At 38.2% G+C, this 23,653-nt stretch overlaps 1 protein-coding gene across 3 annotated transcripts in view; it reads left to right on the top strand.

Annotated features, from left to right (window-relative positions):
* Positions 1–23,653, top strand: part of NDC1 (NDC1 transmembrane nucleoporin) — a 60,379-nt gene that overhangs the window by 13,150 nt on the left and 23,576 nt on the right. For 2 of the 3 annotated variants that reach the window (XM_086389202.1, XM_086389210.1), the window contains exons 6-14: positions 4,078–4,186; positions 8,518–8,569; positions 10,605–10,740; positions 11,594–11,686; positions 13,188–13,269; positions 15,633–15,791; positions 20,064–20,309; positions 20,409–20,524; positions 23,458–23,508. In XM_086389202.1, coding sequence (XP_086245328.1) covers positions 4,078–4,186; positions 8,518–8,569; positions 10,605–10,740; positions 11,594–11,686; positions 13,188–13,269; positions 15,633–15,791; positions 20,064–20,309; positions 20,409–20,524; positions 23,458–23,508 — 1,044 coding nt within the window. The remainder of the gene's footprint in view (positions 1–4,077; positions 4,187–8,517; positions 8,570–10,604; positions 10,741–11,593; positions 11,687–13,187; positions 13,270–15,632; positions 15,792–20,063; positions 20,310–20,408; positions 20,525–23,457; positions 23,509–23,653) is intronic. The other variant, XM_086389211.1, reaches the window with a different exon arrangement.

The raw sequence follows: 23,653 nt of genomic DNA, 5'->3' as shown, positions 1-23,653 counted from the left end.
TTCTCCAGTGCCATCCAGGCTCTCTGCAGCCTGCTGCCACTGTTCTTGACTGTGCTGTTATTCGCTTCATTCCTGCTCTATGGCATACTGAATCCTGGGCTTTGGAGTAAAACTGTTAGAACCAGTTCCTTCGCGCTAGGACCCAGTCTGGGAGGGAGAGTGTAGGGGAGGGATGTATAAATGAATGATGTGCCACGAGAGTGTAAATATTAGAGTGTGATGGATTAGGGTTCTCCTGGTTTAACTGAAGTTTTCACATGCCTGTTGCATTCTTGAGAACAATCTGATGAAAATACACCTACTGCAAAGAGATAGTGCTCATAGGCAAGACTGGCGCTTACCTCTCTGCTGTCTGTGAGCCTATGACAGGGAGTCCTGTTACAAGTTCTTCCCATCCTGTGAAGGTGAGTTAAAAGCAGCTTGAGTGCCATCTTCGCTACCTCAGAATTTCACAAGGAGAAAGATCCCAAAATCCTGCATAGAAATATCCATGGTGAATCATCTTTGATTGAAACATCATTAAGAATATAGAAAATGAAGAAAAGAAGGTACTAGAGAAAAATTAGATTACTCCCAAATCTCTTGCTCCTTATGGACTTCTGTTGATAGTGAAAGCCTGTTTAACATCACAGATGTGTAAGGGAGTGAACACGGAGAGTCCAGTATTGGCAGAACTGATACATTATTGTTTATACCATGTAATGTGCATTTGTAAAATTTGACTGCTAAATTTTTTGTAATTTCTTTTGATAAAATTTTAGATTCACTCTTGTATATTTTTCCAGACCCTTCATTGACATTTATAAATATAGTGGCTGTAATATTATATATTTGATGGGTTGGGGTTTTCATAAATATTTTTATTTTGCACATATTATTCAGTAACTACTTTTTCATGTAACAATATGAAAAATTACATCTCTTTAAAAATACAGTATTTTAACCAATTTGCTGTTAGTCCATTAGATTTTTTTTTTCTTCTTTAAACTTGCTTCTGCTACAAAACTCAGTTCTATTGCCCTTATTAGATTCTTAATGACTGACTGATAGGGAAAAGCACAACACTGGTGTGGAGTAGGGTACAAAGAAATGAATAAATACCAAGATAGGCTTGGTAAGTTATACACCAAGAAGACTATTTGGAAGATTATTAAATGAGATAAGATTTATAGAGCCTGACACATAGTGAATATTTGAATAGGTAAAGGATAGCTCATAGCCAAATCACAGAAGAACCCAACAAGGAATTGAAAAGCATGTCACCTTAGGAGCAAGAAGAGGGTATATTAGCTTTCTCTGTGTATCTAACTGCTGCTGTAGCCTCTCTGGACCCCTGTAAGTGATGGTTGAGGTGAGAGCTGCAGTAGTAACAGTATAGGAACTACGCCCTTCTTATTGGGAGGTGAAGGTGAGATAGTGGTAGCACCCAGTGACTGCGTGGAATAGGTGCAATTCTACATCTTGGACTTTGAAAGTATTTTAATAAACCAGGATACTTCAGGCTGTGTGGTTAGTTACCAAGTATTCATTTCACCTGGGCTGCTTTTTGTAAGATACTGTTGGAATCTGCAGATATGGTATGAAGACAAAACCTCTACCTAAGGACTTTGCTGTCCTTCTGCTTCTGAAATCCTTAAAGAAGACCAGCCCTATAAACACAAAGGAAGACCAGAATTTGGGGAGTCTGTCTTTGCTTCTTCAGGTTTCCACAGATCCTCTCCAGTAATATAAAAATATTTTTCCCATTGGCATTTTTAGGGTACACAACCCTTGTTTCACAAGAAGCGTAATTTTTTCAGAAAAAACCTTTCATATTTTTTCTTGCTTGATTCTTTACTCTTAGATTGTTAACATTGGAAGGTACCCACTGAGGAACTGTTTAGCTGGTTCAGCCTTATTCTCTTTCAGATAATTAGGTGATGAGACTTAATGTTGTACAGAAAAAGGCAGTATTACAGCTCACGTCTCCTGATTCTTAGGCTTGTGTCTTCTTTATGACCTCCTGTTTTTCTCCAAAGCCCATGTGAAAAATTTTAGTGTAGAGGCATTATATACTGTCTTTAAGGTTTCAGGCTCTGAAGCCAGCCAGCCTGCATTAAAATCACAGATTTTTGTTTTGCTAACTGGTAACATTGGTTAAATTACTTAATCTCTCTGTGCCTTGTTTTTCTCAACTGTAAGATGGAAATAATAATAGGGGGTTGTTGTGAGGTTTAAATGGATTAATACATTTAAAGTGCTTGGAATAGTACCTGGTATATGGTAAGTGTCCAAAAAGTGTTAGCTGTTAATTATTATGTTTTTTTATACTTACTCCATCTTGATAGTCCTTATTATATTAGGTTGGTGAAAAACTAATGGCCGTTTCAGACCATGAATTTTAAACCATTATAACTAGGCTGAAACACATCTTTATTCATCAAAATAGGAACCATTACAGGCGACACATTTTTGCCAATGAGAAATAAGTTTGTTTATTCCTGTACTGTAAAAATCTGTGCTTTGGGATTTAACAAATTCTTGGAAAGCATTTTCTGCCTCTTGCTGGTTGTGGAAGCATTCTCTCTGCAAAAAATTCTCGAGATGCTTTAAGAAGTGGTGGTTGATTGACGAGAGATCAGGCGAATATGACGAATGAACAAAACTTGGTAGCCTGGTTCTTTGAACTTGTGAAGCGTTGGTTGTGTGACGTGCAGTCAGATGTTTTGGGGAAGAACTGGACCCATTCTGCAGTTTTCAGGGGGTCTCATCGATTTGCTGAGCATACATCTCAGGTGTAATGGTTTCGCCAGGATTCAGAAAGGTGTAGTGGATCAGACAGGCAGCAAGTCGCCAAACAGTGACCATGACTTTTTTTTGGTGCAAGTTTGGCTTTGGGAAGTATCTTGAGCTACTTTGCAGTCCAACCACTGAGCTAGTCTTTGCTGGTTGTATAAAATCCCCTTTTTGTCACTCGTTGTAATCCGATTGGGAAATGGTTTGTTGTTGTGTAGAATAACAGAAGACAACACTTCAAAATGATGGTTTTTGAATTTGCAGTCAACTCACGAGGCACCCGGTTATCAAGCTTTTTGACCTTTCCGGTTTGCTTCAAATGCCAATTGATCATAGAATGGTCGACTTTGAGTTCTTTGGCAGCTTCTTGTGTAGTTATAAGAGGATCAGCTTCAGTGATCTTATCAATTGGTTGTTGTCAACGTCTGATGGCTGGCCACTGCACTCCTTATCTTCATGGCTTTTGTCTCCTTTGCAAAACTTCTTGAACCACCTCTGCACTGTACTTCATTACCAGTTCCTGGGCCAAATGCATTGTTTATGTTTTGATTTGTCTCTGCTGCTTTATGACCCATTTTCAATAAGAAAATCGCTTAGATTTGCTTTTTGTCTAACATCATTGCCCTAGTCTAAAATAAATACAAAATAAACAGCAAGTAATGAGTCATAGGAGAAGGCAATGGCACCCCACTCCAGTATTCTTGCCTGGAAAATCCCATGGATGGAGGAGCCTGGTAGGCTCTAGTCCACGGGGTCGCTAGGAGTCAGGCATGACTGAGCAACTTCACTTTCACTTTTCACTTTCATGCATTGGAGAAGGAAATGGCAACCCACTCCAGCGTTCTTGCCTGGAGAATCCCAGGGACGGGGGAGCCTGGTGGGCCGCAGTCTGTGGGGTCGCACGGAGTCGGACATGACTGAAGCGAGTTAGCAGCAGCAGCAGCGGCGGCAATGAGTCATAAGCAAAAAAATAAATAAAGCGAGAAATACACCTTAAATATAACCACATTTATTTAAGAATGTATTCCAATATCAAACAGCAAAGTTCAACAATGCAAAACCACGGTTACTTTTGCACCAACCTAATAGATATTGTTAATTTTCTCATTTCTGATGTCATATAAATGAGATGTTGTATAAGAAAGTATTAAATATTTTAACATCAGAGATAGTTGATTTTTTTTTTTACCTCTGGAATAAACTTTCTCTTTTTATGTGTGAACTGTTGTGTGCTTGCGTTAGAATAAAGTAGAACCTTTCTTTGAATGTGTCATTTGATTCTGGTTTTCTTTTTTTCCACAGCAATACAAGTTCTTACGCTTCAGGAGGTCTCTGCTCTTGCTAGTTAAGCATAGTTGTGTGGAATCACTGTTCCTGCTTAGAAATTTCTGCATTGTATATTATTTTCTTGGTAAGAATTTCTCCTTTTTGATACAGTGTATGTAATAGCTCACAACTCAGGAAATGTCAGTTAAAAAGCCATTCTTAATTGTATTCATATATTTCCTACTGATGCTGGGAAAGATTGAGAGCAAGAGGAGAAGAGGGTGACAGAGGATGAGATGGTTGGATGGCCTCACTGACTCAATGGAGATCAGTTTGAGCAAACTCAGGGAGATGGTGAAGGACAGGTAAGCCTGGCGTGGTGCAGTTCATGGCATCGTAGAGTTGGACACAGTTTAGTGACTGAACAACAGTAACAGTAGAAGGTGTGTGATTAGCCCAACTGATTGCTTGTTTAGATTAAATGTTTATATTCAGATTGAAACGTTCAAAGACTATTTAGTTAAGAGAGAATATTGTTAAAGACATGTGGCATATACATCTAATGCAGTAATAGCCTTAAAAAACAAGGAAATCTTGTCACATACTACAACATGGATGAACGTTAAGGACATTATACTAAGTGAAATATGACAGGCACAAAATGACTACATTATCCCACTTAACGAGGTATCTAAAGTAGTCAAACTAGTAGAAAACAGAGAGTAGAATAGTGGTTGTCAGGGGCTGGAGGGAGGGGAGAAAGGGGAGTTGTTCAGTGGATAAAGTTGTTCATTTGCTAAGCTGTGTCCAACTTTTTGCAACCCAGTGGACTGTAGCATGCCAGGCTTCCCTCTCCTTCACCGTCTCTGGGAGTTTGCTCAAATGTCCACTGAGTTGGTGATGCCATGATGCCATCCAACTGTCTCATCCAATGCCACCTTCTTCTTTTGCCTTCTGTCTTTCCCAGTATCACGGTCTTTTCCAATGAGTCAGCACTTCACATCAAGTGGCCTGAGTTTTGGAGCTTTAGCATCAGTTCTTCCAATAAATATTCAGGGTTGATTTCCTTTAGAATTGACTGGTTTGATCTCCTTACTGTCCAAGGGACTCTCCAGAGTCTTCTCCAGCACTGCAGTTCAAACGCATCAATTCTTTGGTGCTCAGCCTTCTTTCTGGTCCAACTCTCACATCTGTGCATGATTACTGGAAAAACCATAGTTTTGACTATATGGACCTTTGTCAGCAAAGTGATGTCTTTGCTTTTTAATCTAGGTTTTTCTAGGTTTGTCATAGTTTTCCTTCCAAGAAGCAAGCATCTTTTAACTTCATGGCTGCAGTCACTGTCTGCAGTGATTTTGGAATCTAAGAAAATAAAATCTGTCACTGCTTCCACTTTTTCCCCTTCTATTTGCTATGAAGTGATGGGACCGGATACTATGATCTTAGTTTTTTGAATGTTGAGTTTTAATCCAACTTTTTCATTCTCCTCTTTCACCCTCATCAAGAAGCTCTTTAGTTTCTCTTCACTTTCTGCCATTAGAGTGGTATCATCTGCATATCTGAAGTTGTTGATATTTCTCCCAGCAATCTTGATTCTACTTGTGGTTTATTCAGCCCAGCATTTTCCATGATGTACTCTGCATTGAAGTTAGATAAGCAGGGTGACAGTATATAGCTCCTTTCCCAATTTGGAACCAGTCTGTTGTTCCATGTAGGGTTCTAACTGTTGCTTCTTGACCCGCATACAGGAGGTCAGGAGACCGGTTTCTCAGGAGACAGGTAAGGTGATCTGGTATTCCTATCTCTTTAAGAATTCTCTACAGTTTGTTGTGATCCACACAGAGGCTTTAGCATAGTCAGTGAAGCAGAAGTAGATATTTTTCTGAATTTCCTTTGCTTTCTCTATGATCCAATGAATGTTGGTAACTTGATCTCTGGTTCCTCTGCCTTTTCTAAACCCAGCTTATACATCTGGAAGTTCTTGATTCATGTACTGTTGAAACCTAACTTGAAGGATTTTGAGCATAACCTTACTAGCATGTGAAATGAGTGCAACTGTGTGGTAGTTTGAACATGCTTTGGCATTGCCTTTCTTTGGGATTGGAATGAAAACTGACCTTTTCCAGTCCTGTGACCACTGCTGAGTTTTCCAAATTTGCTGGCATATTGACTGAAGCACTTTAACAGAATCATCTAGGGATTTAAAATAACTCAGCTGGAATTCCATCACCTCTACTAGCTTTGTCAAAGTAATGCTTCCTTAGGCGCATTTGACTTTATACTCCAGGCTGTCTGGCTCTAGGTGAGTGATCATACCATCATGGTTTTGCGGGTCACACGACTGAGCGACTGAACTGAACTGAAGACCTTTTTTGTATAGTTCTTCTGTGTATTCTTGCCACCTCTTCTTACTCTTCTGCTTCTATCAAGTCCTTACCTTTTCTGTTCTTTATCATGCCCATTCTTGCAAGTGTTCCCTTGATATCTGCAATTTTCCTGAAAAGATCTCTAGTCTTTGCCATTCTGCTCTTTTCTTCTACTGCTTTGCATTATTCATTTAAGAAGGTTTTCTTATCTCTCCTTGCTATTCTGTGGAACTCTGCATTTGTTTGGGTATATCTTTCCCTTTCTTCCTTGTTTTTCGCTTCTCTTCAATGGATATAGAATTTCAGTTTTACAAGGTAAAACAGATCTGGAGATCTGTTGTGTGACAAGGCACCGTACAGTGTTTATAAACTTAAAAATGGTTAACGATGGTAAATTTTTTTTCTTTTTTTATGATGAGAAGTTTTATGTGTTTTTATCTCATAAAAAATGTATTCTTTAAAAAAAGAAAATATTGTATATCATTTGGTCATTATAATAACATATTCCTTTTTATAACATTTTTGTAACTTGCTGCTAATAAACGAGTTCAATCCTAAAGGAAATAAACCCTGAATATTCACTGGAAGAACTGATGCTGAAGCTCCAGTACTTTGGGCCATCTGATGTGAAGAGCCAACTCATGGGGAAAGACCCTGATTCTGGGAAAGATTGAGGGCAGGGGGAGAAGGGGGCAACAGAGGATGACATGGTTGGATGGTAGTACCAACTCAATGGACATGAGTTTGAGCAAACTCCAGAGATAGTGAAGGACAGGAAAGTCTGGCGTGCCGCAGTTCATGGTTGTAAGAGTCGAACATGACTTAGTGACTGAACAACAATAACTAATATGACAGAAATCTCTTGTTGCTCAAGGAATATTATGGGGCTTCACAGGTTGTGCAGTGGTTCAGAATCTGCCTGCCAGTTCAGGGAAGGCGCAAGAGATTCTGATTTGATCCCTGGGTTGGGAAGATTCCCTGGAGTAGGAAAGGACAACCCACTCTAGTATTCTTTTGCCTGGAAAATTCCATGGACAGAGGAGCCTGGTGGGCTACAGTCTGTGGGGTTGCAAAGAGTTGGACATGACTGAGCAACTGATCATACACACAAAGAAATACTATAGAATATACTAACGTGAGTTTTAAGCACAAAGATGCAGCTTATTTAGTATAATGAGCAGTACAAGTTGAGTGGAAGACTTTAATGCAAATAGCAACACATTAATATAAACAAAATCCAGCATTCTAAAATAAATACTCTTTTCATACTGTTTCTGAACATTTCCTGGTCCTACTTTTTTCTGTGGAATAATTTTATAAAATTGTTCTATTTGTATATAGGCCATTGTGTTGTCTGCTGTTAAAAATCTTTAGTTAATTATTAAAAGCATGTAGAAAAATGGATTGTTGTCGTTTTAATGTTAACACTTTATTGTTTTTTATTAACCTACTGCAGTCAGCTTGGCTGGTACCCTTTGGGCTGACATAGCAGCTGTTTCAGCATATCCACAGTCAGCTAATTCTTCTGTAATTCCAGTTGTGTTTCATTCAGATTTTATTTTCAGTATTAACACTTTTCCTTTCTTTGTTGCACTTTAGTCTTTCTGTCCAGTTTCCTCTTTCAGTTTTTCGTTTTTGTAAAATGTCATGAGCATTTATCATGGGAGATAAGGAGGCAACACAACTATATGCTCTGCTGTCTCTGCCAGAACTGAATAAGAGATGTGACTAATCATTAACAGACTTTGAAAAAAAGAATGTCTGGCTGTTGTCTATATGCTGATTTGTGTACTAGTGAAAAACTAGAGTACTATATTCAGTTGGATACAGCTGATGCCAGTAACTGAAATTTGCATTGTGTTGTTGAGAGCTGGTGTTATTTAATTAAACTATAGTAATTAAAATATGTATATGTTGAACCTGTGAAAAGCAAGGACTGTCTAGAAATTACTCTCTTTTCCTGCCCATTCCTAATCCAACTCTAGCATTTTGACTGAGGTCTTTGTGTCTACTTGGTCATCTCATCAATCTCATATTCCAAAGCATGATGGTTTATTTTGTTAATTTTATATGATTATAGCATGGTATTTTTTTTTCTTCCCCCTCTCAGGTCATATTCCCAAAGCTTGGATTAGCACTGCCATGGACCTTCGGGTAGATGAGTAAGTGTCACATGACAAGTCTAATTTTAATTATCTTAATTGTTTCCATCCTTTTAGTTGTTTGCTACTTTAAATTTAGCTTTTACATGAAGGAAAATTGTATTCAGAGGCTTCCCTGGCAATCCAGTGGTTATGGGTTCATGTTTCCAATGCAGAGGGCATGGGTTCGATCCCTGGTTGGGGAACTAAGATCCCACATGCAGCATGGCCAAAAAAATATTTTTAAAAGAATTGTATTCATTTTTGAATGTATATTTATAGTTAACATAATTTAAAATCCCAGTGGTATATAAAAGGGTATACAGTGACTCTGTTGGACCCAGTTTCTAGTCACCCAGTTCCTTTCCCCCAAAATAAGCAGTGATAATTCCTTTTTTGTTAGGTATAGCTTTTATATAAGTGGACTTGAGTTCTATAGGCATACCTCTCTTGTTTCTCTCCTCAGTAATCATTCTATGCTATGTTATAGTAGATAAGCACCATACTGTGGTTTTACTCTTAATTTTGCCTGTGAGGAAACCAGATTTGAGTTGTGTCATGTGGCCAGCTGAAGTTCCTAAGTAGCGGTGGAGTAAATAAAGCACTGGGCTTTATTGTTCCAGTTGTTTCCACGTGCACTTTGCATATAGGTAAAGCTTTAATTTTTATTTGGCAAAAAAATACAAACTTCTCTATTACTATTTGTTCTTTTAATTATTGGTTATTCCACCGTGATGCTTTTTGTATGATCTTAATTACTACCACTTAAAAAAAATAACACTTTCATTGTATTTTTTAAAAATATTTCTTTACTTATTTGACTGTGCCAGGTCTTAGTTGTGGCATGTGAGATCTAGCTCCCTGACCAGGAATCGAACCTGGGCCCCCTGCATTGGGAGCATGGAATCTTAGCCACTGGATCACCAGGGAGGTCCCTTAACTACTACCACTTTTGAGAAGTGAGAATGTTAACATTTATGAATGTTTGAGATACTATGATTTCTGCACTGTAGATTTCATTTCCTAACTTGTAAATGTTTCTTGGTAAAATTTACTATGGTCGTCTGCTTAATCACTAGATATGAAACCAAATGGGCAGGTCACTTATTATGTTAGCCCAGATTTTAAACTTGGTCAAATAGAAAAAGAATGATATTTGATAGAAATTTAACATAATACTTTTTTTCTCTTTTCCCTTAAAAAATGTTCTGCTTCCATGGCAGTGTATGGTATTCTGGTCTTAACGTTGGCCAGGTCCTCAGTAATGTTTATTTAAAAGCAGAAAAAACAATTATTTCCCCCCTTCCCTCTCCCAGCCCCAAGGAGTGTCAAGTACTATGCTGGGCACTCCTAACATAAACTGTTTTAAATCTCCTAAAAGCCCTAAGAGATAGAAGGAAGAGATTATGCCACCATGTGGATGAGGAAACTGAGGGTAGGTTAGGTCAAGTGATTAACAAAATCACAGCATTTACGAACAGCAGAGTCAGAAGTTCCAGTCCTATTTGTTTGTAGAATTATGATGATGTTGCAAATTGAGCTGTTCAAGGTTTTGGTAAGATTGCCTGTGTTCTCTTTATTTAGCATTCTAACAAAGTTTCTTAAATGGTTTTAAAAGTAGAGTTTGTTATTTTTAGATAGAACTTTGTGCCCTTAACTTTTAGGAAACTGTTTATGCATATACAGATGGAGTTGAAATCTGGTCCAGGAGAGGTGCTGATCTTGTTGAACGGTTTTTAAGTATCAGGCTACAAAACAACACGACTAAATTTTACCCAGCCTCCTGGGGAGTCGTCTTCTGTCACAGAAAATGGCATTGAGGATTTGAAATGCCAGGAACTGAGAGCTAGTTTAGGTCTACTCTTTCCTCAAGGCTCCCTTGTGTTCTTTATAAGAAAGTATTAGTGAGAGAACTGTATAGAGTACCAAAGAAGACCGATTTGTCATCATTATTGTTTAGAAACAGGATTTGCTTCTCAGTTTGGGGCCCCAGGTCTCTTAAATGCTTAGACTGTAGTCTTCCCACAGGATTAAGTAGTGATTTCTGTTTTCATAGGCAGTTTCATAGGCCTCTTGACACTGTGAGGGGCCTCTTGAATCTCTCGTTGCTCTACCACGTCTGGCTGTGTGGTGTCTTTGTCCTGATGACTTGGTACGTCTCATGGCTACTCTTCAAAATCTATGCCACAGAGGTTAGTATTGAGTTTCTGTCAGTACTTCTCTGTTTTGGACCGCAGAGTTTTATTTTTGGTAGCACACTCATCAGCATGTTGTTGTGCCCAAAGCCATTTTGTGAAGTTGGGTTTTGGTTTTTTCCTGCGACTTCACAAGAAATGTGTCAGTTATAACCATCATTTAATTATAGTGTTTTTTGTTTTTGTTTTTTCCTGAGGAAAAGTATTAGTATTTATTCTTAATGTTAGAAAACTAAACTGAATGAACAGTTAGTTAAACTTGCTATGAGTTATCTCTAGTGTAATTCTCTTCGGAAAGTTTCCATTTCTGTATTGAGCGTATACTACATTGGCCTGCATTTTTAATTAATTTTATATGCTATTGATATAGGTACTATTAAAATATTTAAATATAAGGCAATAAAAATACGTATTCTTTGAAGGAAATTTTAGAATTTATATTGAAGAAATGATTTAAAATGAATAGGAATAGCATTGTCTTCATCATTCAGATGTTCGTCTTGGAAAATGAGTGTTTCTGTTTTATTTTACCATTTCTGTAGATTTGTATCCTTCAGTGGCTTCAGAGAATTTTTGTTTCTTAAATTTGTTTCTATTATTGGAAGCCAGGGATCCAGTAATTTTGGGAAAGTAACATTTTAGACAGTAGTGTATTTGAGTATATATAATTTTAATGCTAGCTGTTTTTGTAAGGAACACTAAAGATGTTAAATTTGGTTGTCTTGTCTTCTTTATAATGAATTCCAAATAGTACTAAATATACTGAATGTCATTAGTGCTAATATACTGAATGTAGTTTGTCATGAAAACAAGACATTGCATAGTCTTTATATTTAATTATATTTGATAGGCTCATCTGTTCCCTGTTCAACCACCATTTTCAGAAGATTCAGATGAATGCCTCCCGAAAGTTTTAAACAGCAATCCTCCCCTCATCATAAAGGTATCAGAGCTATGCATTTTGTGTATTTACACAGTCATCTCTAACTTATCTTACGGAATGATCTTTGTATTTAACATATTTATATATTTTTGAAGGTCTAGAATATTCTAATACTGTAAAAAGTATTGTAAAAATCACCTACATGCTACATTGAATGTTATTACTTTTTCCAGCTTTCATTCCAAGTGACTAAAATGCAAATATATATTGCAATGTATATGTATAAGCTAGACTATTTCTATGTTTAGGAGAGATAGAAAAATGTTTCAAGTATGACATATAATGCTATATAATGATATACATTGGTTTTTCAGAAATTCCTCATGGTAGCAAAACAAAACACTTTTTTTAGTCACTGGATTAGGAAATATTTCCATGAGTATCATTGACTATTATGATCATAGAAAGTTTGTTATGATCAAACAGAGAGTACGTAGTTAATGAACTCTCTTAAAGTTTGAATAATGATAATCTGAAACAAATTTTAATCAAAAGTCTAAAGAATTTGTAACATGTTTCTAAATCAACCTAAGTGAAAATAAATTATTTTGATTTTGAAATTTTAAAGTAGAACTATAATATATGTGATCTTGTTAAAAGTTCATAGTACTTAAAAAAGAATGAAAGTAGAACCTAGAGTTTGGATTATACTATAGAAAAGTTGTAAACTAATAAGAAAATGACCCACCGAGGTTCTAATTACCCTTAAATATCAATTATGATTAGTTTATTAGATAAACAAAAATATCAGATACTCATTTGGTTATTTAACAGATCTGTAATTATTGGGCACATGTCAGTCACTGCTAGTTGCTTAGGGTGTAATGATGAATAAGACAAAGCACAACCTACTGGATCAGGCTGATATACAAAATAAGGAAAATTTACTGTGGTAAGTACAACGGGAACCACTTACTCTGCTTGGGACCCAAACAAGAAACCTTCACAGAAGGGATGGTGTCTTGAATGATGAGTGAAGTGGTTTGTCAGGGAACAAAATGAAGATCTATCATAAAGAAGCACAGAGTATGTTGTGTATCTGCTGCATGCTGGGTACTACCTTTGGATGTGGTAGTGAGCAAGGTGTTGTCCCTGCCTCACAGCTTGGTGGCTGGTACCAGGTGAGACAAGTAAGTAGGTACTTAATATAAATTACCATGAGTACAGCGGTTGAGAGCTGTGTGAGTGTGTCTTTGTCAGGGAGGCCAGGGAAGTTCCAGGAGGAAGTGCCATTCTATGTTTCCCACCACAGAGTGGAAAGGAACACAGTCCTTTCTGTAGTTCCTTGTAGCTGGTGCCCATAGTGCCTGGGGTAGCCTACGGAGGGTAGAGGCAGGAAAGTGAAAGTCTTGAAGGAAAAGGTGTGGTTCTGAAAAGTCTTCCCTTCATGAAAAATCTCAGCTGATTTCCCCTTAGATGTGTAGTGTTGAGCCCCATTCATAAATAAGATTTTATATAGAGGGTAAAAAAATTAAATAATGTGTATTTTCTTTCCTTTCAGTATTTGGCCCTGCAGGACCTGATGTTGCTTTCTCAATATTCTCCTTCACGAAGACAAGAAGTGTTTAGCCTTAGCCAACCAGGTATTGCTAAAAGTAATAGACCTAATAGGAATTGAGTATGTATGTGCAGAAAGCAATCTACTTAAAATTTTTGCTGAGTGAGGTGTATTTATTAAAACATCACACATCAATGAGTCTGTTAAAGAATCGATTTGAATCTAATACAGCTAAGTGTTCACATTGTTGTGGTTAAAAATTATGTTTCTAGGGAAAGTATTTTTCAACTTTTATGTTATTTCCTTCCGCCCCCCTCTTCCCTTCACCTCAAGAAATTGGAGGTAGGCTGACAGTTTTAGAGCAGAAAGGTACAGTTTAAGAATCCCAGAAGTTTTAATGCTACAAAGGGTCTTAAAAATCAAGTGGTCTGATTCTCTTATGGAGGACCTAAGTCTCAAGAGAGATTAAGTGGCTTAATAAAGTTAATGTCAAGAGTTGGAATTAAGAAATTCTGTCGCTTGACTCTTAAGTGTGGAGCTCCCTATTCCGGCCATGCTTCTTTGCCTCCCTGTAAAAAAGCAGTGTGAAAAGGAACTAGATTTGATGGTGATCCGTCCAGGGAGGCTCTTGGCAGCTCTGGAGCATTTCTCTATTGTAACTGCCAAGCTCCTCAAGGCTGCAGCTGTGCCAGTAATGCTCTGCCTAGTTGTTAGAAGGAAAACCTTCCAGCCCAGCACCAGCAGGGACAGAACCGGGTGGCTTTCTCTCTCTCTAATAAGCTCTTCATTATTTGGCCAAACTTGTCAATTCCCACATTATAAAATAAACCTATAGTTACATGCTACGTGGTAATAAAATAAAATCCCTCTCCTTTTATGTTGTTCAGTCGCCAAGTCATATCTGACTCTCTGCTACCCCATGAACTGTAGCACATCAGGCTTGCCTGTCCTTCACTCTCTCCTTGAGTTTGCTCAAACTCATGTCCTTTGAGTTGGTGATGCCATCTAACCGTCTCATCCTCTGTCGCCCGCTTCTCCTTTTGCCCTAATCTTTCCCAGTATGAAAAACAATCCACTGCTGATGCTGTGAAAATTAACTGTAGCAATTCTTTTCTAGTAGGCTTAGGTTTACTTAAGAATTCCCTATACACTAAATGTTTTCACCAGATATTTAAGTTAACTGTAACAGGGTGGCCTGTTCTTTGCTAAAGGACATATTATTAACTGGGCAGAGAAATAGAGATCAGATTTATGGTTACCAGAGGTGAAGGGTGGAGGAGAGAGAATTAGATGAAGGCAATCAAAAAGCACAAACTCTCAGTTATAAGATAAATAAGTACTAGGGATGTATGTGTAATATGATAAATATAATTAACACTGCTGTATATTATATATGAAAGATATTGTGTAAATCCTAAGAGTTTTCATCACAAGGAAAATGGTTTTTTTCTATTTGTTTAATTTGTATCTGTCAGAGATGATTGATGTTCGCTAAACTTACTGTGATTACCATTTCATGATGTATGGAAGTCAAATCATTAGGCTGTATATACCTTAAACCTGATATAATGCTGTGTGTCAATTATATTTCAAAACTGGAAGAAAAAAATGTAATTGGACCATGAAATAGTTCCTTTGTGGTCCTAAGTTATAGCTGAATAAAACATCCTGGGGCCTATTGTTGAAATATTGTGTTTGTTTTCAGGTTAAGTGGTATTTCTCTTTTGAGCTGTGAATAGAGGGAAAGATTTAAGGAGGGACCTAAGCGAAGAGAGAATGATTTATTTGGCACCCAGGATGGATAAACCAGTTTTCAGTGGATTCCTCTGCTGTTCTGAACACACAGCGAATCACAGTTGATTTTTACATGACAACTATAGGAGATAAAAGGTTTTAGAAATCAAAAGATAGTGAGAAAGGAATTAAGAGTGTAGATCACAGTAGTAGGATAGCAGATTCATAAACCCTGTAAGTATAAAGTATGATCACTATCAAATAATGTGTCACTTCTGTAGATACAGTAGCAAATAGGGGCTCTTTTGCAAATGAAAATGTAAGGAGGCACAGTAGGTCAGCCACAGCAGTTTAAAGGTCACTGGGGGCCATGGGGTGCATCTCATTAGACAGGCTCAGTGTCTTAGTCTTTGGTCTGACCAGTATTGCTAGTGAAGTAACCTGGGTCTGTTTCACTCAAATCGTGTTCCTGTGTTTGGCTTTATTTTAGCAGTCAATTTGAGAGTTCTGTTTGTAGACTTAGGAAAATTATTTCACCCAAATATTTATCGAATTTCTGTTACTAGATGGCTTGAGTATAAATAATGGCTTAATAGTAGAAAAGTGGGCCCCACTACAAAATGTAATAAGCATTTTTCATTGATATTTCTCCCCATTTTGAGAGGATACTATAAGATTATCTTCATTTTAAAAGCTGGTATTTGGACCTCTTAGGTGGACATCCCCACAATTGGACAGCTATTTCAAGAGAGTGTTTGAATCTTTTAAATGATATGACTCAGAAACTTGTGCTCTACCAAGAAGCTGCTGCTACCAATGGGAGAGTGATGTCTTCATCGTACCCAGTGGAAGCTAAGAAATTGAATTCTCCAGGTAAATCCTTATACTACTAAGAGAGGGGAAAGCACTTACATTCTATTTCCTAAGAAGGATAACAGTAGTTAATCTAAGGATTAGATTGTATGTAAGTGTGAAGTATATATTTTTAGGCAGAATTGATCCAATATATGGGATATTGTACTGAACCAAAAAGGCCGCCTGAGTATCATTGTAGATGGTGGTAGTGTTAAAAGGTTAACGCATTTGATCTTTAAACAGCAGACTTCAGTTTAGCCTAAAACAGAGTCAAGTCAATCTTTACAAGCAGTAGTGGATGCTGTTCTGATTGCAGTATCCCAGAGGTAGCAAATTGCTGGAGTGCCAGAGAGAAGCAACTGAAGTGACTCAGTGATTTAGGGATAGGGGTGTCACATTCATTGTTTTAAGGTAGCTAAATGTTCGAAAGATGAAAGCTGAGAGGAAGAAGTAGAGGTGGAGGAACCTATGCTATTTCACAAAACAGCTTAAGTAGGTGATACTTAGGAATGTAAGACTGAGGAAAAGACTTAATGTTCTGATGCCTTGGGAGCCAGGCATTTAAAGAAAATGGGCAGAATTAGCTGGGTGAGGACCATGGTACACTTGGGGGCATAGGCTTCATCTGAAATGGAAAACTATGGGTTAGCTTTGATCCATGGTTCCCAGGTGAGAATTTGGGCCCAATATCTGAACTTCTGATACTGGAGGTTTGTAACATTGTACATGAGGCAGTTACCAAAACCATCCCCGAGAAGAAGAAATGTAAAAATGCAAAATGATTGTCTGAGGAGGCCTTACAAATAACTGAGAAAAGAGAAGCAAAAGGCAAAGGAGAAAAGGAAAGAAATACCCTTCTGAATGCAGAGTTCCACAGAATAGCAAAGAGAGGTAAGAAAACTTTCCTAAGTCAACAGTGCAAAGAAATACAGGAAAACAGTAGAATGGGAAAGACTAGAGATCTCTTCAGGAAAATTGCAGATATCAAAGGAACATTTCATGCAAGGATGGGCATGATCAAAGACAGAAGTGGTATGGACCTAACAGAAGCAGAAGATATTAAGACAAGGTGGCAAGAATATACAGAAGAACTATAAAAAAAAAAATCTTAACAGCCCAGATAACTGTGATGGTGTAATTACTCATCTAGAGCCAAAGTCAAGTGGGCCATAGGAGGTGATGGGATTCCAGCTGAGCTATTTCAAATCATGAAAGATGATGCTGTGAAAGTGCTGCACTCAATATGTCCGCACATTTGGAAAACTCAGCAGTGGCCACAGGACTGGAAAAGGTCAGTTTTCATTCCAATCCCAAAGAAAGAATTCCAGAGAATGTTCAAACTATCGCACAATTGTACTCATTTCACATGCTAGCAAGGTAATACTCAAAATCCTTCAAGCTAGGCTTCAACAGTATGTGAATCAAGAACTTCCAGATACACAAGTTGGGTTTAGAAAAGGCAGAGGAACCAGAGATCAAATTGCCAAGATCTGCTGGATCACAGAAAAAGCATGAGAATTCCAGAAAAACATCTACTTCTGCTTCATTGACTATTCTAAAGCCTTTGACTGTGTGGATCACAACAAACTGTGGAAAATTCTTAAAGAGATGGGAATACCGGACCACCTTACCTGTCTCCTGAGAAATCTGGATGTGGATCAAGAAGCAGCAGTTAGAACCAGGAACAACAGACTGGTTCCAAATTGGGAAAGGAGTACGTCAAGGCTGTATATTGTCACCCTGCTTATTTAACTTATATGCAGAGTACATAATGTGAAATGCCAGTCTGGATAAAGCATAAGCTGGAATCAGGATTGCCAGGAGAAATATCAATAACCTCAGATATGCTGATGACACCACCCTTATGGCAGAAAGTGAAGAGGAATTAAAGAGCCACTTGATGAAGGTGAAAGAGGAGAGTGAAAAAGCTGGCTTAAAACTCAGCATTCAAAAAACTAAGATCATGGCATCCGGTCCCATCACTTCATGGCAAATAGATGGGGAAACAATGGTAACAGTGACGGACTTTATTTTCTTGGGCTCCAGAATCACTGCAGATGGTGACTGCAGCCATGAAGTTAAAAGACACTTGCTCCTTGGAAGAAAAGCTATGACAAACATAGCATATTAAAAGCAGAGACATTACTTTGCTGACAAAGGTCCTTATAGTCAAAGCTATTTTCCAGTAGTCATGTATAGATGTGAGAGTTGAACCATAAAGAAGGCTGAGCGCTGAAGAATTGATGCTTTCGAACTGTGGTGTTGGAGAAGAGTCTTGAGAGTCCTTTAGACAGCATGGAGATCAAACCAGTCAATCCTAAAGGAAATCAATCCTGAATATCCATTGGAAGGACTGATGCTGAAGCTCCAATACTTTGGCTAGCTGATTTGAAGAGCCGACTCATTGGAAAAGACGCTGATGCTGGGAAAAATTGAAGACAGGAGGAGAAGGGGACAACAGAGGATGAGATGGTTGGATGGCATCACCAACTCGATGGTCACATGTTTGAGCAAATTCCGGGAGATGGTGATGGACTGGTGTACTGCAGTCCATGGGGTCGCAAAGAGTTAGATAGGACTGAGTGACTGAACAACAACAACAGTCTGAACTTCTGGTCTTTTTCTTTTTTTCTTTTAAAGAGACAGCTGAAGAAGTTTTGGGGGAAATCTACCACTTTTTAAACATTGACAACTAATCTTGATATGTAAAAAAATCACAATATGGGCCAAAGGAAACATATCTCTGATTTTGATTTCATTATTCTGCTGGCTTCATAGACCACAAACAAAGAGATTGCAAAAGAAAAGTGATTTAGATAAGTTCATGAATGTCAGGTTTTAAAAGATTCTACTGTGTTTCAGATGTTGTCAACATTCAGATTAGCATTTATTTATTCAACAAGTATTTATTGAATGACTGCCACGTACCAAGCACTACCAGAGAATCAAAGATGCAGAAACATTCTTGGGCCTGACCTTTCAGTGGGAGGCACACAAACGATGACAAGACAGTGTAACTATTAAAAAGAAGTCTGAATGAGCAGGATGATGCTTGATAATGGAAGGAGGAGTTTAAAGTTGGTCCTGTAAAGATGTGGAGCCATTAGAGAATTTGAATAGTTACAGTTTTATTAAATTAGCATTTTAGAAAGATCATTGTAGTTCTGAGTTGGGGGGATCCTGGGTCTGAGCAAATATGGATTAGTCATTTCTTTACATTGTTGTCATATCCCATCAGTCAGAATTTGCCTTTAGTTTGAGGAATAATTACAAAACTTGAAAGCGTAATTACAAAACTTGAAAGCACTGATCCTGGGACTTCCTTGGTGGTCCAGTACTAGGACTGTGCTCCCAGTTCAGGGGGCCCAGGTTCAGTCCCTGGTGGGGAAGTAGATCCCACATGCTGCAATGGAGGTCAAAGATCCTGAGTGTGGGAACTGAGACTTGGCGAAGTCAAATGAATAAATAGAATTAAAAATATTAAAAAACAAAAAACCCCACCAGTTTTAATTTTTAAATTGAGTCTTTAGCTATTTCTTATTGTCGTTTACCCTTAAAAAGTCATGTAGTGAAAATTTGTTCTTATAAATGTTTAGTGTCTTATGCCAGTTTTATTAAAAAGATAGAATACTAGTATAATTTATTGTCTTTGTGCTTTGTGCTGGAGTGGCAGAAAGATATTATTTTTGTACAAGAGACTGTATAATTGGTAGAGTTATAAGATAATTTTTGAAGAAGCTGTTTACAGAACAGATGTGTAGAAATCCTAGACAAGTTAATCACTGGTGTGACTTTTGTTAACTTTAAAGAACTCTGGGGAAAATGGGATAAGGTTAGTGCTCTGTACATTTTCACACTATAGATTTGATTTAGCCAAGTAATGGTTACAGTCCAAGTAATGGTTACAGTAAGAATATACAGTAACCCAGGGCATATACTAATGCAATAAAGTTGTTGCCATTTAAAAATAAAATATAAAATATAAGTTCATTCAGTGCAGCTTAGAGTTGGAGAAATTGACCTGGAAGATGAAGATATCTGTTTAGGGTAAAAAACCAAGAGAGGCTGAACCAGTCTGACAGAAAAAGATGTATAAAGCTCCTTAAGTGGTCACCAAGTTGCAGTAGTAAAATCTAGGTGTTGAAATTGTAAACCTAGGTGGAAACAATCTACTGAGCCTTGGTTAAATGAGTTAAGCAAAGAATTGAGGTGTGTAGAATTTGAGAACCTCCACTCTGGCCTACTTCGATCAGATTGCCTCTTCTCAGCACTGGATCTGTTCTTTTACAGAAGAAACTGCGTTTCAGACCCCCAAATCTAGCCAGATGCCTCGGCCTTCAATGCCATCATTAATTAAGACATCACTGTTCTCCTCAAAATTATCTACTCCTGATGTTGCAAGTCCCCTGGGCACTCCATTTGGCTCTAGTGTAGTGAACCGGATGGCTGGAATTTTTGATGTAAACACAAGCTATGGGTCACCTCAGAGTCCTCAGCTCACAAGAAGAGGGCCAAGATTATGGACTTCAGCTTCTGGTGAGGACCGTTTATTTTCTAAAATTTGAAATGTCATAGTTGCAGAGAATCATATAGCCTAAGTTTTTGCCTTCTTGGTGTTTTGGTTTTTTTTTGTAGATCAGCAAATGACTGAATTTTCTAATCCTTCTCCATCTACCTCTATTAGTGCTGAGGGTAAGACAGTGAGACAGCCCAACGTGATTTATTCATGGATTCAGAATAAACGTGAACAGGTAGGATGACACGGGTAGAGAGAGGGTTTGTATTTACATATAGCTGTGATTCATGGGGTCTCAAAGAGTCGGACACGACTGAGCGACTGATCTGATCTGATCTGATAGCATTGAGAACATCAAGGATCTCATATAAATAAGCCATCAGGAATAAATAAAACTTTGGGGATGCTTCATATATCAAATTGACCCATATGAAATTACTAGTATTTGGTTTTGAGTTATACAAATTACAAGTTCATACGGCTTAACCTAATGCAGTCAGTGCCTTTTATCTATGAATTCTTTCATTTAAGAGATATTTATTGATTTCTTCATATATACTGGGTGTGTTTTTAGATACTGGGAAAACAGCAAACAAAAGTCCCTGACTGTATGTTTACGTTGCTGGGAGAAATATCAATAACCTCAGATATGCAGATGACACCACCCTTATGGCAGAAAGTGAAGAGGAACTAAAAAGCCTCTTGATGAAAGTGAAGGAGGAAAGTGAAAAAGTTGGCTTAAAGCTCAGCATTCAGAAAACTAAGATCATGACATCTGGTCCCATCACTTCATGGGAAATAGATGGGGAAACAGTGGAAACAGTGTCAGACTTTAATTTTTTGGGCTCCAGAATCACTGCAGATGGTGATTGCAGCCATGAAATTAAAAGATGCTTACTCCTTGGAAGGAAAGTTATGACCAACCTAGATAGCATATTGAAAAGCAGAGATATTACTTTGCCAACAAAGGTCCGCCTAGTCAAGGCTATGGTTTTTCCAGTAGTCATGTATGGATGTGAGAGTTGGACTGTGAAGAAAGCTGAGCGCCGAAGAATTGATGCTTTTGAACTGTGGTGTTGGAGAAGACTCTTGAGAGTCCCTTGGACTGCAAGCAGATCCAACCAGTCTATCCTAAAGGAGATCAGTCCTGGGTGTTCATTGGAAGGACTGATGCTGAAGCTGAAACTCCAATACTTTGGCCACCTCATGCAAAGAGTTGACTCATTGGAAAAGACTCTGATGCTGGGAGGGATTGGGGGCAGGAGGAGAAGGGGACGACAGAGGATGAGATGGCCGGATGGCATCACCAACTCAATGGACATGGGTTTGGGTAGACTCCGGGAGTTGGTGATGGACAGGGAGGCCTGGCATGCTGCGATTCATGGGGTCGCAAAGAGTCAGACACGACTGAGTGACTGAATGAACTGAACTGAGGGCAGATAGCTGAGCGAGCACGTGTATTATAGTTCTGGGTGGTGAGATGAGGTAGCAGGCACCTGGAACAGCTTGTCAGGCTCATTAGCTGTTGTAAAGACTGAAATTTTCTTTGAATGAGATGGATGACTACTGCATGGTTTTACCTGCAAGAATGACATGATGTAACCTTACATTTTGAAAGTACTGCTGTGTTGAGACTAGATCCTCAGGGGGCAGGAGTGGAAGCAGAGAGACAGTAGTAAAGCTGTTAAAGTAATCTGGTGACTTGATGATGGTATCTGGATAATGATATCTGTGACCTGAGTGATGGTGGTGGAGACTGTAAAATGTGATCAAAGTCGGGGTGTATTTTGAAGATAGGCATGATAGGATTTGCTTATGGTTTAGTTGTGGTGTGAAAGAATCAGTGTTGATTGTGAAGCTTTTGGCCCAAGGATCTGAAACAATGTAGTTGCAGTTTATTGAGTTGCAACTTTCTGATGATTCTGGAAAAGAGATTTGATAGAGACGAGGTAGGGAAATCATGAGTCTGATTTTAGACATAGCAATTTTGAGATACTAGACAATCCAGTGATATAAGATATTAGACATGTATCTGAAATCTAGGGGAAAGTCCAGGTTAGGATTGAAATTTTGGAAGTCATAAGAGCATGAAAGCCATGAGACTCCATGAAAATTATTGGAGAGTGTAGATATAGAAGAAAAGAGATGCAAGAACTGGAACCGTTTGATGACAATGTCTGGGAGATGAGGAATAGCAAAGGAGACCGAGCATCATTAAGGTGAGAAAGAACCAAGAAAAGGGTGTTTCAGACAGAAGTGTCAGATGCTGCTGAAAAGAAAACATGCTGCTATGTCTGAAAAGAAGCATGAGGTTCAAACTAAAAATGAACTGGTGTGCTAGGAATATAGAGGTCATTGAGTCCTTGACGAGAGCTATTGGGTGGAGTAGTGGCAACAAATACCTGACTGGCATGGGTCCCAGAGAGGCTGGGAGAGGAATTGGAAGACACAGAGAAGCTACATCTTTCAAGGAGATTGACTGTAAGGGGACCAGAGAAATGGGCTAATAGCTGGGGGAAGTTGAGAGGTCAGGGAAGGGTTTTATTTCTTCAGATGGGAGAAGTAAGAACATGTTTGTTGATAGAATGCTCAGTTAATAGAGAGGGCAGATCTGAAGGCATTTTACAAAACGTCAGCATCACCTGTGGCTCCCTGTGTGTAAGTACTGCTGTGTCATGAATTCACTTTCAGCTCAGTTGGGTTATGTAGCTTTTAACTTAATACTAAGAAAATTATTTTCCTTGTAAGTATCAACTAGTAGAAAACTACTTCTGTCTTAAGATCTATTTCTTTTTTTTTTTGGTAGATGAAACATGCTCTTTTTTTGGCATTAATATTAAGAGATTAAAGGGTAGGACAGTTGTAGAGAATTGAGAAAGAATATGGTTTTAGGAAATGTCACCAGAACTACTTTTTGATTATGACAGGGCTCTCATTTGAAGGCTAGACCTGTGTACATGGGAGTGCAGTTTAGATTAGATGGCCTGTCTTGGTTATCCAATTTATAGTACAAAGGTATTTACTTACGTGGTTTACTTTACCTTTCTTTGTAAAGTGTGATGTGTTTCATTTAAGTTAGTTTCCGGAAGAACCTGGAAATGTGTAATATTATATTTGAGTAGCATTGAACTGTTCATGTGATAATTCTTCCCTTTTTTTCCATCTCAGGTTAAGAATTTCTTATCAAAACGAGTGCTGATAATGTATTTTTTCAGTAAGGTAAGAATATGTAGTTATAACATTGGGAGTGGGGGGAGGGAAAACAAAATAAGAAATGAAGTAGCAAATAGGATTAGACTTTTCAATATTTAGTTTGATCCTAGCAAGCCAAACAGCTTGGCATCATGCTTCACTAAACCTCCCT

The sequence above is a fragment of the Bos grunniens genome, chromosome 3, assembly GCF_055505025.1.
Source record: "Bos grunniens cultivar Pamir isolate PY7600 chromosome 3, Bosgru_T2T1.0, whole genome shotgun sequence".
NCBI lineage: Eukaryota > Metazoa > Chordata > Mammalia > Artiodactyla > Bovidae > Bos > Bos grunniens.
The sequence above is the reverse complement of the archived record's forward strand: the minus strand, read 5'-3'. Positions and strand labels throughout refer to the sequence as shown.